At 39.3% G+C, this 16,291-nt stretch overlaps 1 protein-coding gene across 3 annotated transcripts in view; it reads left to right on the top strand.

Moving 5' to 3' along the window:
• The window catches only part of DLG2 (discs large MAGUK scaffold protein 2), a 1,049,275-nt gene that overhangs the window by 118,447 nt on the left and 914,537 nt on the right, over nucleotides 1-16,291 (top strand). For 2 of the 3 annotated variants that reach the window (XM_072850805.1, XM_072850803.1), the window contains exon 1: nucleotides 8,458-8,489. Coding sequence is in view for 1 of the 3 variants with exons in the window: in XM_072850809.1 (XP_072706910.1) it covers nucleotides 8,347-8,489 (143 nt within the window). In the remaining 2 variants the exon portion in view is untranslated. Of the gene's footprint in view, nucleotides 1-8,346; nucleotides 8,490-16,291 lie in introns of those variants that run through there. The other variant, XM_072850809.1, reaches the window with a different exon arrangement.

The following is a 16,291-nucleotide window of genomic DNA, read 5'->3' as shown; positions in this document are numbered from 1 at the left end:
CTCTGACTGCTACATACAGAGCGATACAGAGTGCTGAAAAAAGCTGAAGGTTTGTACTTAAGCTTATAGGAAAATAACTTGAAACAAACCATCATTTTTCAAAGAAAACTGTCATTTGATGAAATGTCTATTCTGAAGCACAAGAAATATTTCCTTGGCCTCTTAGTGCTTCCTTAGCTGTCACTTTTGAACACTTAGTAAAATTAACAGCACTTTCTGCTTACATAGTTTCCTATTGGAAAAAATCCTGGGACAGGATTCAGTTCATATAGGTTCAGTTATATACTTGGTTGTCCAGAGGTGCAAACCAGCCAGTGTGTGCTTGTGATCCTGCTCGGACTCTCGCAGATTATGCATTGATCTGCAGGCCCTGGCTAGCGTGTTTAAAATGAAACCTCGCCGCAGGATTTGGGGTTTGCAGCTCTGCTCTTCTGCAGCTTAAGTTTCAGAAACAGAATGAGCAGAACTGAGTGCGGCATTTACTAATTTAATCTGCTGTGCCCACTTTCAGCTGTGTTTCTGTGCATTATTGAACCTGTCTCACAGTATCTTTTCTTGTTCGATTGAAAACACAATTAGCAACCATAGATGTTAGCCATAACATACTGTCAATGGCGAATGCTCAAATCCACACTGCAATGCTTATTTATGAATAAGAGGTTAGAATATATAAGCAAAACTGTAGTAATACACTCAATATCATCACCGAACAGGCTTAAATACTGACTTTACTGTCTGACTTATCACTTTCTAGTTTTCACTTGTTAGCATAAACCTTGCTCACGTAGAGAGGGCTGCAGCAATGATTTTGTCTTCTGTGTGCACAGCAATTGGCGTTGAATATTTTATTCTCCCTGGATTTTGGAGAGCTGCCTTTGAGGCAGATATTCCTAGCTGAGAAGTTTGGGAGAGCTCTGATTGTATTTTGGGTATATTACAAAAAACAATCATGATACTATTGTACAGCAAAGCCAGAAGTACTCAAAACCACATTTTTTTTTCATACATCTAAATAACTACTGCAAAGGTCATTAATTACTAACCATGTAGTTATTTATTACAGCATGTAGAGTGTTTCAGAGCTTTTTTGATAAAAATATATCATTTTGCTCAGATATGTACCTGCTTTGTAATGGTTCCTGTCCCAAAGAGTTTACAACTGAGATGCACAAAGGATCATAGGATCATTGGATAGTTCAGGTCAGAAGGGACCTCAAAAGGTTATCTGGGCCAAATAGAAGGGATTTGCCCGAGCTCAAGAATCAAGACAGGTTAATAACAGAAACCATATTTCTTGCTGCCTGCTTTGGTACATGTTCTACCAGAGTATGCTGCTTTTAATAGATTTAGGAACATTTATCAACTGTAGGCATTTGGCAGAAGACTGCTTCCCTGGCTTGCACTGCACCATTTCACTGCCTGCATGGAACAGAGAACCTGTTCTCTCCTTCTGCCGTAACTCTTGCTGTTGGGTTGGCATCTATGTTTCTCAGGCACCAAAAGCTTATGTTTGAAAACCTTGCCACAGGGCTCCTAAATTTCATTTTGACTTGATATATCTTGGTGTTACCCCTGCCAATTGCAAAAAATAAGCCTTGAGCTTTTCCTTTATTGTTGAATCTCACACCACCTTTATTAGTGCAGACCCAAGGCAAATATGTGCGCAGCCCTGGGGATGAGATACAGCTGAAATGGGAAAGGTGGTTTTGACTGTTGCTGCACTGAGGGATGCTAATGGGGGCAGGTTTGAGCTCCCCATGACCGTAAAGCTATGTACCAGCTTGATAACTGGAGATCTGCCATCTCTCACATAGGGTCTGTGCCATAGTCCTGCTTTAGTTAAAAACTCATCCAATTGCAAGTTAAGTTTTTTTCTTCTCTTACTTTTTATTTTCTCTCTCTTACAATGGCTATTTTACTCAATATGGAAACATTTTGCTTGAAAAAACCACAAAACATAGTTGTGTTTGGTGAAGTATGTTATTTAACCTCTCTTTGGAGTGCTTCCATGGGCAGGGCCTTTAAAGCCCTTTACTGGCAGGCTGTTACGATCTCTGATCACTTCCCTGCTACTTCTACTGCGTGAATCAGTTTTCCTTCTTGAACAACATCCTGCGCAATCCTCCTTACTCCTACCTAATAATTCAGACCAGATGGCTGAAGCTGACCCAGCATAATCTGCTCCCCAGGATATAAATGATGCCATTTAGACGTACGCTGTAATGTTCCCTTAGTTAAAAAAAGGACTTGCAGCAAGAGCCTGTAACAATTGACTTTATTTTGATTTGCAGTGTTCTGCCAGACAGTAGCCATTTGTGCTGGGTTACACAACAGTAAAAGGTACATATCAGACACTATCCTACACATAGACAAAAAGACTGCCCCAAATTTCCCGGAAAGGAAACAGCTTGTGTTTGCATGTTGCCTTAGATCCCCATTCCACCTTGTCCCTGAATGCCCTGGAAAAACAGATGGGAGTTATACCACAAAGCAAGTCAGGGCACTGGCACAGCATAGGAGAAATGAATTCCATGGCTAAGGACCTTTAGAAGGAAAAAAAAAACCAAAACCCTTTTCTTTTTATCCTGCAGAATATTTGTTCCAGTTCCCAATTTGGGTCTATAGAAATATGATGCACAGAGAGCTCGTTTCTTGGGTAATGGGATTCTACGCTGTTGATGACATTACAGTTAATTGTAAAATGTACAGCTACCTGCAGAAGGAACAGACAATAACCACAGACACCAGAATATTGATGCCATTTCTAAATGGTCTCAAGACATCACCTACGTAGAGTGAAGGGGGGTGGTAGCAAGATGTATGTCACAAGGAAATGCTCTCTCATTGCTAAGGACAGATGAAGGTAACAGCTTTTGGAACAGCCGTCAGCACAGCATACTCTCTTCCTGGAGGTCAAAGCATGCTGTGGTGGGTAGGCGTCTGCAAGTTCAGTGGACTTTGGATAAGGTTTGGTGTGTGGAATAGTTTGCACTGCTCTGTTACAAGTGGCCACATGTACCGTCAAGTCACTGGGGAGGCAGCATTTGCTGACACATGCAGTACAACTTCAGGCTAAGCGATGTACAAGATTATCCTTTTATGCTTAATTGTTTGTGTTCTATAAAATATAGATGGTATCAGAAAGCCTGGCATCAGCTTGTTTGTCACTGGAATACACTTTCCTCTTCCTCCCCTCATTTTTGTGAACGCAAAAGAGATACAAGAGATTTTTCTCTCCACTCCTGCTCTGGTTTTCTTTATGCCCCCTGTCTTCTGAATCCTAACTGAGTTTGGCACCCTGCAAATCTATCCCCACTGTATAGCTGCGTTGTAAACCTGTACGAGCTCAAGTTGAGCCTCTCTGCATTTTGCACCTTATTACCTTGGAAAACCCATCTTTTGATATTCTCACTGCCTAACTCTTTGTATCAATTAGGTACATGCAAAGTGCAGCTACAGGTCAGCTGCTGTGGAAGAGATATATTGGGGTAACCCCAGCTGCGCCATGTAGTGGGATGCGTGTGCCTTGATGGCTAAATTTCTGAATGTGCATAAAAGTAGTGAGATACATTCAGTACCTGCCAGTGCTTCTCTGCATAGGTGAAAATCATACAGATGCCAAAGCTATCTCATATACTTCATCCAGCCTTGGAGGTACTAGCTGGATTATGCTGATTTACACAGCTGAAGATAGGTCAGTAGTAAAGAGGGCACCAAGATGCATAAAAAGGAGCAAATCCTGACTTCCTTTCCCTTCTGACTTTAAATCGCACCAGTGAGTATCTTGAATAAAGGAGGAAGCTTGTAGGAGTGAGTGGCTCCTGCCTCGTTCCTAGCACACTGGGGAATTGTTCCAGATTTGCTCATACAGCTGCATCCACCCTTCCCTGCAAAAAGGACTTTTTAAAATGGAATAACGTTGTCCTGAATCCACTGGTGATTCTGAAGCCACTGTAAATGGGTTATTGATCACAAAGAGATGGACACACCTGATGTGCTCGTTTGTGGGCTTCCACAGTTCAACCCTGCTGGTTCGCTTCTCTTTGAGGCCTTGTGCAATTTTCTCAGCCAACACTATATGGTTTTTAATGTTTGTTTTGCTTTGAAATGAAAGGAAGTATGAAAGTGCATGTTATTATTATTCTCTTCCTTTAATCTTTGCTCAAAAGTTAGTCCTCTCAGACCTTTAATCATCTGTCTTTGTCTGAATTCCCTTCAATTTACTTCTGTCTTTCTGGTGCTGAAGTGCTTACAGATGAATGAGGAATTGTATTGCTTTATCTTATTTTTCCTCATTAGAATGCTGGCGAAAGCCCATGGTCACAGGAGACAGAAAGTGGTTTAGACTATTCAACTTTTTTGCCTTTTCATATTATTTAACCCCTTTGCTATGAGAGTTGTAAAGTGTTCCTATAATGAATGGATATTGTGATGCATATGAATTGGAACAGAAATTGCACTGGAATAACGGTCGCAGGGCTGCAGCACCAATCACTCAAAAGTCAGGAAATGGCAGAGTTTAGGCAGCCTGTTCAGCTTTGCCTGATCACACATTTTTCTTTCTGTGTAGCTGCTGTCTGAAAGAAAGGTTGCTCTTCTATGTGAATACAACATTGTGTCTTCTCCAGTTCTTTGTCCAAATTATTTTTGTTTAAATTTTCTTAAAAAAAAAATAGGTAAAAATTTGAACCTAAATAATTTATATTTTTTTTTTTAAACGGTAGTAAAGAAAACAAGACTTCACACTGAGACGTGGATCCAGCTTTAGTAAGAGAAAGTGCTCCCTGGCATGCCTATAAAGGTTAGAGCCTGCTCACTCTTGCATAGGTCTGTAAGAAAGGAGAAGGGGGGTCCTTGGAGTTTGCCTGCAGAGCACAGACACGGTGATTTATGGTATACTTGTCCATGGGCATTTGTAAAATGATACTGATGTGTTCTCTACCATGCTGATGTAGAGAAAATTTGTTTTCCTGCTTCCCCAGTGATGGAGTTATCCAAAATAAAATATATCATGGTATCTTTACGATTACTTCATATTAGAATATATATGATTTCTTATATGCAATTTATCTTTATACAGCAAGACTGACAAAACATTTGGGCTAGGCTAAAGGAAGAGCAAGTGGAGTTTATTAAATAAAGCAAATCATCTCTTAAGAAGTAAATGAACAAATTCAGTTGGACTGAAAATCCAGTGAGATTCACACACACTTTAAACAAACATGAATTTATTGCTTAACAAAATGTTTGGAGTGGTACAAAGGTTTGAACAGTTCATCTGGAGAGGTGTTTTGTGCTCACGGAGTTAATAAATAGTAATATTGCCATTTCTAAATGAAATCTGAACTGGTTTTCACGGAAAGGAGGGAATATAGTGCCAAGAAATACTTGCTACAGATTTCATTTGAATTACCTTCCTGTAAGCCCCCACTAGGAGACAGACTGTATTTTGGTCATTTTACATAAGAATTGCCATGCTCTCACAACTACTTTTTATGACCTTGGCTCCAAGCTTGATTCTACAACTGCTTGATCCCATCACATCCTTTATACCTCTCTTCCCACCCTCAGTACTATTCAGCTGTTTTCCCCTCCTACTTTGATTGCATCTCTCATATAATGGAGAAAAACCTGCTCTATCGAGTTTACTCAGAGCAAGTTACAGATCCTATTTTATGCTAACCTTGATTGACTGCAAGTTGCTGGCTGCCCTTGTTGCATAGAAATGGCAGTTTTAGCTTATGGAATAACAAAGCAAGCAACTAAGTGAATCCTCTGTGCTTTCTTCTGTAACCGCATAAGTAAGTACACCGAAATGCTCTTCTCTGCACACCAGTGATCATTATTCTAGTGAAAGCAACCCACGGCCTCTTCAGAATAGATAAGGACCTTTACAAAGAGACTGAGTTTTTAATATTTATTTTGCACACATGCATACACATGCAAATGTGGCTCATACATTATTTTTAATGAAAACACTAGGACGAGACAGTCTTTAAAGTTAGAGCGAAAGCACTATTCTGCTGTTCCTTGACTGACTACTGTCAACCCAATTAATACTCTGATAACGACAGCTATGCCAGCTGAATGCCACTGCCAGAGGGCAATTTCTAGTTTATTTCTGCAAAGTATTTATCTAGAGATAATTACATATTAGCCTGATATGTTTCACTTGCAGTTGCAATACAAATTGACCTGACATTGAACCATATATTACAACTGTTTGCAATTTTACTATGAGCGTTCAAAATGACCGTAAAAAATCCCCCCAATGAGAATGGAGAAACTTCCATTCTCATTGCAACTATCCTATAGCTTTTCATTTGAAAAGTAGGTCCTAGTTTTAATGGTGGAATTAAATGTTCTTAGCAATATGAAACATAAATTCTTACAAATATATCTGTGAAACAGACGTTAGCGTCTACTTCCTATGGATCACAGTTATTAATGTTAAAATTAAAACTTCCAGTAAATATTTCCCGTTGTACATGAGAAACAGGGTACATTATAAGTCAGAATGTTGTAAAAGGAGTTAGAAGAAAAATTCAATTTTCAGTTGTTACTAAAGAGGGAAGAGAGGCTCCTAGAAATCTGGCCAGAGACTTCATGTGAGGACGAGCATAGACCCACCTGAGTACTTTTGACTGGCCCTTCAAGGATGCAGAAAATCAGGATGCCTCTGCTGTGTGCCTCTCTGTGCCTCCTCCTGCTCTTTCAGTTCTGCTCATCCCATGTAACCCATTTCAGTCTCATATTGTGTGAGACAGCATACAACCGAATATGCAGATGTACCTCCATGGCAGGTTATTTATTATAGTTAGAAACGATGCCTTCCTGGCCCAGATGTGGGATCTGACCCTGTATGACAATATCTCCAGCTGCCTCTCAAGTTCAAACATGACCCCAATATTTTCCTCTTTGCCAAGCAGGCTCTATGGCTAATGCTGGAAGAATTTTCTCTTCTGGTCAAAGAAGCTTTCCTGGGGAACATACTCTTTTAGGCATGCTGGAGCATCCTGGGGTGTTTGGGCTCCTGATATTGTCAGGTACAGATTTATCACAGCTTCCATTAAGAAATGTTTTCTGCTTGTCTGGTTACCTTTGGGCTACTATTAATTCAATCCAATTTAAGGTAAAATGCAAACAGAACATTTCTTCACAAAATAGAAAATAAAACCCCACAGTCACAAATGGTTATGAAAGACATTGTGTAAGTATAGTAAGCTTGATTTTTCCCTATAATTTCTTCATCTAGTACCAGAAAGGTTTTTGTGTCCCGTTCTCTTCCTTTCCCAACACCTACCCATCGAGGGTCATGCCTTCCCACATGCTTTACACCTTAGGTAGCATCATTAGAGAGAACCACTTATTGAAAACATGGTAGTTTTTATAGACAGTCCCTCCTTTGAAGTCCCAGGGGATATCCAGGTAGTCCCAGGGGGTATCTGGAGTATAAATCTTCCTCCCTGGCATGGTTTTCTTTCTTTCTTACCCAGGAGCAAGTCTGCCCATTGTTCTTAATTGAAATAGTGTGATGTTTTTTATTTCTTTGGTGAGTCAAATATCTCTGTTAGACAATGTGTCACCTCCTGAATGTGACTATCTCACTAAAAACTTCTTTCCCCAAGGGAGGGAAACACTTTTTTTTCCCTCTCCTTAGGTCATTACATGCACAGGTTTCAGTGAAAGTTTTTTCACTGCTGGATCTTGTATATCTGTTCATACCCCATGGAAATAAGTGTGATAGAAACATCTGAACAGGATATTAAGACCTGGCTTGTTGCTTACTCTTGGTTGAAACCAAAGATTAATTAGCCACTTCTGAATGACAACAGGTCAAAGTGATGAATCCACAAAGTCTTCCTTCAAGTTGTGCATCCCACTTAAAAAAACTCACAAATGCACCTGCAGATAGGGCTGGGAGTGACTCTAGTGCCTGGGATGGGTGTCCAACAGCAAGCTTCTCTTACAGTATTTTACATCTGCAAATTTCTAGTTTACCAGTTAAAACGATCTGTGACTTACTTCCCCCTGTATAAGGGTCTGTTCTACCTATATTGTTCGTGTGTGCATGTAACAAGTTCTTTGAATCTCTTCTTACAAATATTATTCCTTCAATTTTTGGAAATTATTTGTAAAGACTTCTTTAAAATGAGACTATAACTCAAGAATCTCATTGACATTTTAGAAAACAAATTTGCATATTGGTGCTTTCTGTTACAAATGTAATACGTGTTTATCATTATGATGAAAATGTGGAAGTATATAGCGGCCAAAGAAAAACACCGGGGATTCAAAAGCCAACATGTCAAATAATGTCTTTTACTTGTTTCTCTTTACAAACAGATATTCAAGAGTTTTATGAAGTGACACTGCTAAATTCCCAGAAAAGCTATGAGCAAAAAATAGAAGAAGCAAATCAAGTTGCAGAGAAATGGGAGAAGACAACATCTGCTACAGACCATGAAAGTCTGCAGAAAAACCAAGAGGTAATTTAACAGATTAAGAATTAAAATATATATAATGAGTGAGATGTCTCAAGCCTGAGAAAGGCCATGCAATGATTTACAAGATTGAAAGAATGGCCTTAATTAAGGAATTAGGTTAGTATATGGAAGATGTATAGTGTTATCCCTCTGACCTTGAATATGTTGCGAACTTCTTCATCCTTTCAATTGCCATCTGTCAAAGGGGAAGTAAAAAACTTTCTTTTTCTCATCCTTGGTGTACTTTACCTGATACTAGATGTCTGTGATTACCTCCAAAAGAGAATGTATCTCCTCTACTTGCTAATAACCGCTGAGGTTATTAATACTCAAGTGATTGTATCCTGTGTAAAAATTTTAATAGGACTTTTCATATTTCTGGGACTGACATTAGGCTGAACTTTTCCACAGCCCAAGTGCACAAAGGTATCAACCAAAGTAGTCTCTGTATGAGGAATAGATATATAGAAGATTGTTATACACCTTTGCTTTTCTTTTGTAGCCAGAAGAACCTTTCTTTGCCACCACTGGCTCTAATCTGCCTTTGCCTGCCCCCAGATTATTATTAACTAAATTATCAGTCTAAACTAATTGCCTCCCACCACGTTTGTACTTCAAAGACAAAAACAAAACCCACAGAACCAAGCGATGAATTGCTCTGTTCTTAAACAGTGAGACAGAAATAGAGTGGGCATGGACTGCAAACTGCAAATCTCCAGACCAAAATCAAAGATGAGAGAAATGTACAAAAATTTCCATTGTTGTTATGGTTTGAAAGGAATTTCAAGTTTTAAAAGTTGTTCCAAAACACTTTCCATAAGCATGACTCTTTTTAAGAGCTTTCCTCTTTTTAAATGTAAAACCCAGAAACAAATTGTAATTCTACATGACATTTGAGATGTGAGTCTTTAAAAAGATAAATCAGAATTGCAGGCGGCTAGAACAAAATTCTCTGAAGAAATGAAGAAATTTATTGTAAAAATTAATTAGCAAAAGAAGCTTGCAGAATTAATGAGAACAAGCATTCTGATTTTGAGTGAAATCAGAACAAATGAGTCTTAACATTAATGTGGGATATATCCCATGAATGATTTAACATTTGAGTCTCAGCTTGAAGACACAGCTAGCTAATCTCTGCCTTTTTTTTGCACAAAGCTATATGCATTAAAATGGTGAAAGTGTATTCCAGCATGTTATCTCTTGAAGCACCTGAGAAAGACAGTGGATCACAGACTCTCTTTTCATTCTGGCTTCATCAAAGTGTTTGACCCTCAGCCCCATCTTCCTTAAACTCATTGCTGTCTAAGAGGTGTGCTGCAAGTCTTGTCTAGGGGAATTTAAACTCCAAATTCTATGCTGAGAATAATAGAATATTTAGGGCTAACTCCAAAATTTGTTCATCTTATGAAAATGGCATTCTGATTTAAAGCAAAGCAATAGAAAACTATTGCTTAGAAACTGGAATAACCATTTTAAGCCAGCGTGCTGGCAGTCAGAGTCCAGGGTACGCTCATTTTCAAATTTGCTCTCTATCCATAAATTGCATCAGTCTAGAGGGTGCACAGTGTTTAGTCCCTTTAAAAATCATACCTATATATGTTTTAAGGCTCCATCTGCAGGCAAAATAGACTAGAAGTGTAGGCTTTTGGTTTTTTTTCCTTTTGACAGCACAACATACTATCGGCAGTTCCGAGTCAGAACCGATTAGCACATGCTGAACGTACCAGCTGCTGTACAAATCCAATACTGTACTTTGCTTTCTATGAGAAATTGCCCTATGAAAATGTAACTGGATAATCTAATACATCACATAAATTCTTATTCATGGTCTATTCCCTATGGGAACTGATGGTTTTGTACTTTCCTTCTCCATCTTCAATTACATGTCCCAAATGTGGAAAGAAAAAACCTCCCCTCTTTCATGCAGTGCTCCTCTGCAATAAAAGCCCAGTTATGATCATTCAGTCCAGAGGCCATCCCCATTTCACGCCTTCCACTTGAAACCTTCGTTGGCTGTCTATATGTTAATTTTCTATATAAATTGGTTCTTTTTCTGTATTTGTGTTCCAGTCATAATTGTTGATAAAAAAGGAAAGCAGCTTTCACTGTCCAGGTCAGGTATCCTATGAGCCCTCCTTCACATTGATGTATTTACTTTTCTGAAAATATAGACTTTTAGATAACAGAAAAGTTCTAGATTGTTGTTTGCAATACTGTACAAATTCGCCATACAGAGATGGCTGGCCTCTAAACTCTCTCGCCTGGCATCTGTGATCACCATAGTGGTTTGTAACAAACTGATGCTAGATCTTAAAGCATACTGGAACTGGATCTTCATCAATTAAGAGAGACGAAAGGGTCATGAGCCGTCCTATAATCTCCCATCAATCTCAGGGAGTGCCTCAGAAGAAAGACATCTCCCAAACTCAGAGACTGTACTTTTGAATGGCCTTTGCAAAAGCAAGTGAAAAGTCAAGGGAATATATTAGCTCACCATATGTGCCAGAACCAGTTGCATCCAAATTTTTAGCATGAATGACCCCACGTAGCACCCCATGGCTACAAACAATGGAATTAACAGGACATGTGTTGGGATTCAGTGATAATTACTCCCTTTTTTTTTTCTCCCCAGTTTTTTTACTTGCATGCTTCTAGTTAAACTGTGCTGTTCAAGTATTGACCCTGAAGGAGCTCCTGGTTCTCATGAAATCTCATGATAAATGTTTTGGTATGGCCTATGCATTTAAACATCACATCCTTTTTTTCACTCCACCGTTAACAGCTTTGTTGGTCATTCAAATGACAGGTGACATCAATGTTTCCAGATGCAAAATACAATATTACCTACCAACATATTATTATTGCATTTCACCCTGTACAGAAACTAAATATATGTGGCAGTGTATCTGGCAAAGATGTAAATATCATAGACCAAAATAATTTCAGTGGGTGGGTGTTAGTGAATAAGGAAGAAAGAAGGACATATATGAATGTTTTTTTGTGTAAATCTATCCCTGTTGTTTCCCTCCTGTAAATCCAACTTGACAAAATCAACTTAAATTGGTGGATAGGTTCAGAATCAATGAAACAGTGTTTGGGGCAAGTTCAGTATTCACTAAAAACGTTTACTAGGCTGTACTTGTGAAGGCTCTTATTTGTTTCATATATTCATACAGCAAGCAGGGAATGACATATCAGGTAATAAAAGAAAAAGTCCAACATGTTAGTCGTGATGTAGGAACTCTAGAATATAGCTCTGAAGAAGACCTAAAAAAAAATCTTGTTGTCCATTCTCTTGCCCTAGGGCAGATCAACTGTATTTGAACTGTTCCTGACATATGTTTGTCTAATCTGTTCTTTAAATACGCCCACAGTGGAGAGTCAACCACTTCTCCAGGTAACTTATTCCCTCACTGATAGAAAGTCTTTCCTGACGACGAACTGGAGTTTCTCTCACTGCAATTAGAACCCATTAGTTTTTGTTCATTTGCAGTAGACATGGAGAACAGTTTATTCACCCCTATTCCAAAAAGCACTTACACATGTGTTTAATCATATATAATTATGGGAGCTTCCAGCTTCTCTGCCTTTCTTTCTCTGACTCTTTTAAAATGACCTTTGTGACTTGCTCTTCCTCAGCAGTGTTGTCATTTTAGGTAATATGGCCATGTAACGACAAATGCTGGGTCCTAATGAAAAATCTGGTCTTTTGGGAAAGAAAATATTTAGTTGGCTTAGACTCTTCTAGAAGGAGCTGTACTTAGAGATATGAAATATTTGATTTCCAAAACAAAAAGCCTTGCGGTTACTGTGGAAAGCAATTAGTCTTGACAGCACAGGCCCTATATATCTCTCTATATATCTCTATATTTCCATGTATATAAAAAAAATTCCTGGAAACTACTCTGCAAGATTTGTTTATTAATGAAAATACTATCTCAGGATTTGGGAACTGCAGGTTTTAATTCCTTGCTGTTCTGGGTACTTCCTGAAGGACTGTATGTGAGGTTTGAGAGGAGGGCTGAAGAACTGAGTCACAGAAGGGAACTGGATATTATAGTGTCTGAGGTATCTCATCATGTCCAGATATCAGTTAAGAACCATATCTTGTGGTGCACTGCATAGGAAGAAATTGATGTCCAGGATTAAGGTCCACAAAAACCAGAACACACCTATAATACATTCCAAAAATGGGGCAAGATGTCATTCCCTTAAAATCTACCTCATTAAGACGTTGGTACCTTATCCCAATTAAGGTTCAGAATCATGATCTCTTTTCTGTAAATAGGACCATAGATAGACTTCTCTTGCAATGTCTGTAAAGGTACTACTGATACAATTTTCCTTATGAAGAAGCTATTTGGTTAGGGCATTTTCCAAGGATGTGGAAATCTTCTTGACCAGAGAGGAGCTGATAATGCTTCTCTTCTCACCCATGAGAGTGCACTATGCATTATGCCAGCAGATATTATTTTGCTTTTTCTTGTTGGGGTGTTGCCAATTTATATGGAATAATTAAATATTTATTGGGACAGAGTGCTGGCGCATGACTCTATAACCTAGAGTTTATAATTATTACTGCTCTGATAAGTATTAAAGCATAGCATATTTTGTCTTCTTCAGCATACCCAAGGCTGGAATCCTCTGTTCCCAGCAAGTGCCCAAACATCAGTGTTGAAGAGTCATAGATGCCCTTCTTCCTGTTATCTCTCAGCTCTTCTCCATCTCCCCATTGTCACCACCACGTATATTCAAATCTGGAAGGGGGAGAATTTAACAGAAAAGGTTAAGAACCCCACTCCAAATGCCTAGTATGTGGGGCACTGTCACAGGAGCCATATGTTCATTCCTCTCAAACTGCATTTAGGGGATGCAGGATGCTGCCTTCAGCGGGAGGGTTGCTGGCACATAGTGGAGGAAGTGTGTTTGGAGATCACCTAACTGAGCAGGTTGAGAAGGTATGCCAGGAACATGTAGTTTGTGGATGCTGACAATACTTAGGCATTGAGCTGATTGATACGGTCCAGACAAGCTCATTTGGGGAACAAACAAATGCCAGGTAGCTACCTTGAGAACATCACTATGGAGAGCTGGCACTACAAGGATAATGTACCTCCAGAGCTTCTGAGGATCTCAACTACTTTTAAGCTGAGTCATTTCAAGTTGCGGCAATAAAGCACCTGCATTGGCTTAAACCAAACAACAATTATCTTGCCCATGTAGCCTGGTACCTGACTTCCAACAGGGGCCACGACCGGATGCTCAGGGAAGAGTAAGAAAAGGGCAAGCCTGTATAATGGGCACTTTAGCTGTTTTGCAAGTCTAATCTTAATTTGTTTGGACTAGAAGCACAGAAAGTGCGCAGTGCTGAGAAACAGCATTACCTTATTTTATAAACATTCAGCATGGTATTCACCACAGCTAGCATGCTGACTGGGAATGTGCCCAATCTGCTGCTGAAAATCATGAAGACAGGGTTTGTTTTTAATTTCACCTCTGCCAAAAAGCTTCATTACTTCTTTGGACCAAGCTATATAAGACCAGCATTCACAGCTTGAAAGCTTTTTCTTGAAATTAGGGCTCTTAAATTGTCCCTGTTGGAGAGAGGAGACTGATTTCTTTTCACCCCTAGGAAATGTGAGATATGGGTTCAGCTGGAAGTGGTTTAAATTCAGGTCTTCCACTGCTCAGAAGAGTGCTCTGACCCTACCCAGTTCCAGATAAGGCTGGGGAAAGGTACTGTCCATCTCTGCTGTCAAAGCTTTGCAACTGGGCAGCTGAGTTAGCGGGTTACTGGAGTCCAAGAGCGGGTGTGCAGGTCTGAGCCCGGCTCCTCAGCTTAGCAAATGGTCACTTGCCTGGGAAAAAGTATTCTTCCCTCCCAGGACTCTGCATTGCGTTAAACAGTCACTAGATAAAGGATGTCTCTCACTTAAATGTTGTGTAGATAGATACAATTAAAACCGTGAGATGCTCAGAAAATGCAATAATGGGGAACATAAAAGTACCTAGATGGAGGTATCCATCTGGTAAAACAAAAATTGAATTGCTCTTTGGCTATGACAATAGTATCACTGCTTGAAGCTACAGGCTTGTGCTCAGCTCCAGACACTCATTAAAAGACATAAATTTACCCTTGTTTTAACCTCTGTTTTCATTAGTTTGGTCTCCAGTGCTACTTATTTCTGGTCAGCAGTGTTTTGACCTTTATGCAGATGGAAAATTGAGGTGAAGGAAAAGAACACTCTGCTGTTGCGCCTACGTATAAATCTGGTAGCTGAAGGTCTGCTTGTCCCTGTATCATAGCATGAAAAGACTATTTACTTATAGGGCATATGGTGCAGATACTTTTAGCATATTGAATAAGAATCATTTGCAATTACTGTGCAAGTTTGGTCATCACACACCGATCTCACATGCACAATCTACATTCAGCGCAGTGTGATATCATTGCTTTGAGACGGTCCCCAAACGTTCCAGTTCTTCATTTAATTCCTGTTGTTCCATACATTTCTTATGTTTAGAGGCTCATTTTGCAAAGACAGTCAATTGCAGCGTGCAAAATGAACCCTCCTATTTCTGCTTGCTTCAGGAATGTCTGCTATCCTTGTACCCAGCTATTATAAACATTGTAATTACTTCTCTGTACTTTAAGTGCTGGCTTGTTAAAAGTTCCAGTAGTAAAACCCGTACTTAAAAATCTTCTGCCTGGAGCAATTATCAAACCATTAATCTCTTTCACACTAACAGCTTGTCTAAAAAAATGTGGACCTGCAAGACCCTTCTATATGTGCCTATAGAAATTCAGTCTCTTCTCTGGATTTTTGTTTGTTTTCTTTGTTTGTAACTGGGTACAGCTTAATTTGTATGGCTTGGTTTACTCCCAGGAGCCAAATCTGATTCTGTTTAAGTGATTATACTTAATATGCAAGAGTCATTAGGTATGATCAACCATAATGTTTCATTAGAAGGGTTCAAAACATTCAGTTTATGTGGTTTTTTTCTTCACTAGATTTAGCTCCTACAGTATACATTTGTCTGATCAAATGCAGTTTGTGTCTGTGGGTTGATTTTGCACCAGAGCCAATTCCCATGTAATTCTATTTGGCACTGAGTTCTCCTTCAAGAAGGCAGCAGTCTTTTTAAGGGGTATGGTATAGGTGACATCTTGGTTTGTGTTTTGCTACAGCCGTGTCCCTTTTGCACCCAAGGATGTGTAACAGCCATAACTAGGTAATTGTTTAACAACAGTGCTGAAGCTTGGCTTCATGGGTTTTTTTAATGCAATAATTTTGCAATTTTATTTTCTCTGCATTAATAAGGTATGCTTTACTTGCAGAGATTATATACACTTGCCTCCTCAAATGTTTTGACTAATGTTTAGAAATGGGTAACAGCAAAGCCACTGTGTTATTAAAAACCTTATTTATGACTAGCTGCAGCTAAATGTCTTACCCATACTGGGTATCCATGCTGGGTCTCTATTTATAAATTTGTTATTTGTTCTGTAGCTTGTCAATAACTTGAGTGCCAGCGCGTCTGTTAAATGTCACTTTAGAGTTGCTTCTGAGTGTGTTTGAATGTGGTCAGACCGATGTTTCCATTTTAAACCAAGAAGTTGTATGTATGCAGAACAGTGTCATCCTGTGGACAGAAGTGCTCCACAAAGCAGTATTCTGGCCTCCATATCCCAAATCCCTACAGGAGAGTTTTCTGATGAAGTCGTGATGCTGAGAGTAGGACAACATGCATGCCATGCCACTCTCTAAACAGACAATTTCTGTCCCACTGGGCAAGTCTTGGAA

This window comes from Ciconia boyciana, chromosome 1 (assembly GCF_034638445.1).
Source record: "Ciconia boyciana chromosome 1, ASM3463844v1, whole genome shotgun sequence".
NCBI classification, from domain to species: Eukaryota; Metazoa; Chordata; class Aves; order Ciconiiformes; family Ciconiidae; genus Ciconia; species Ciconia boyciana.
Note: the sequence above shows the minus strand (reverse complement) of the source record. Positions and strands in the feature narration are given on the sequence as shown.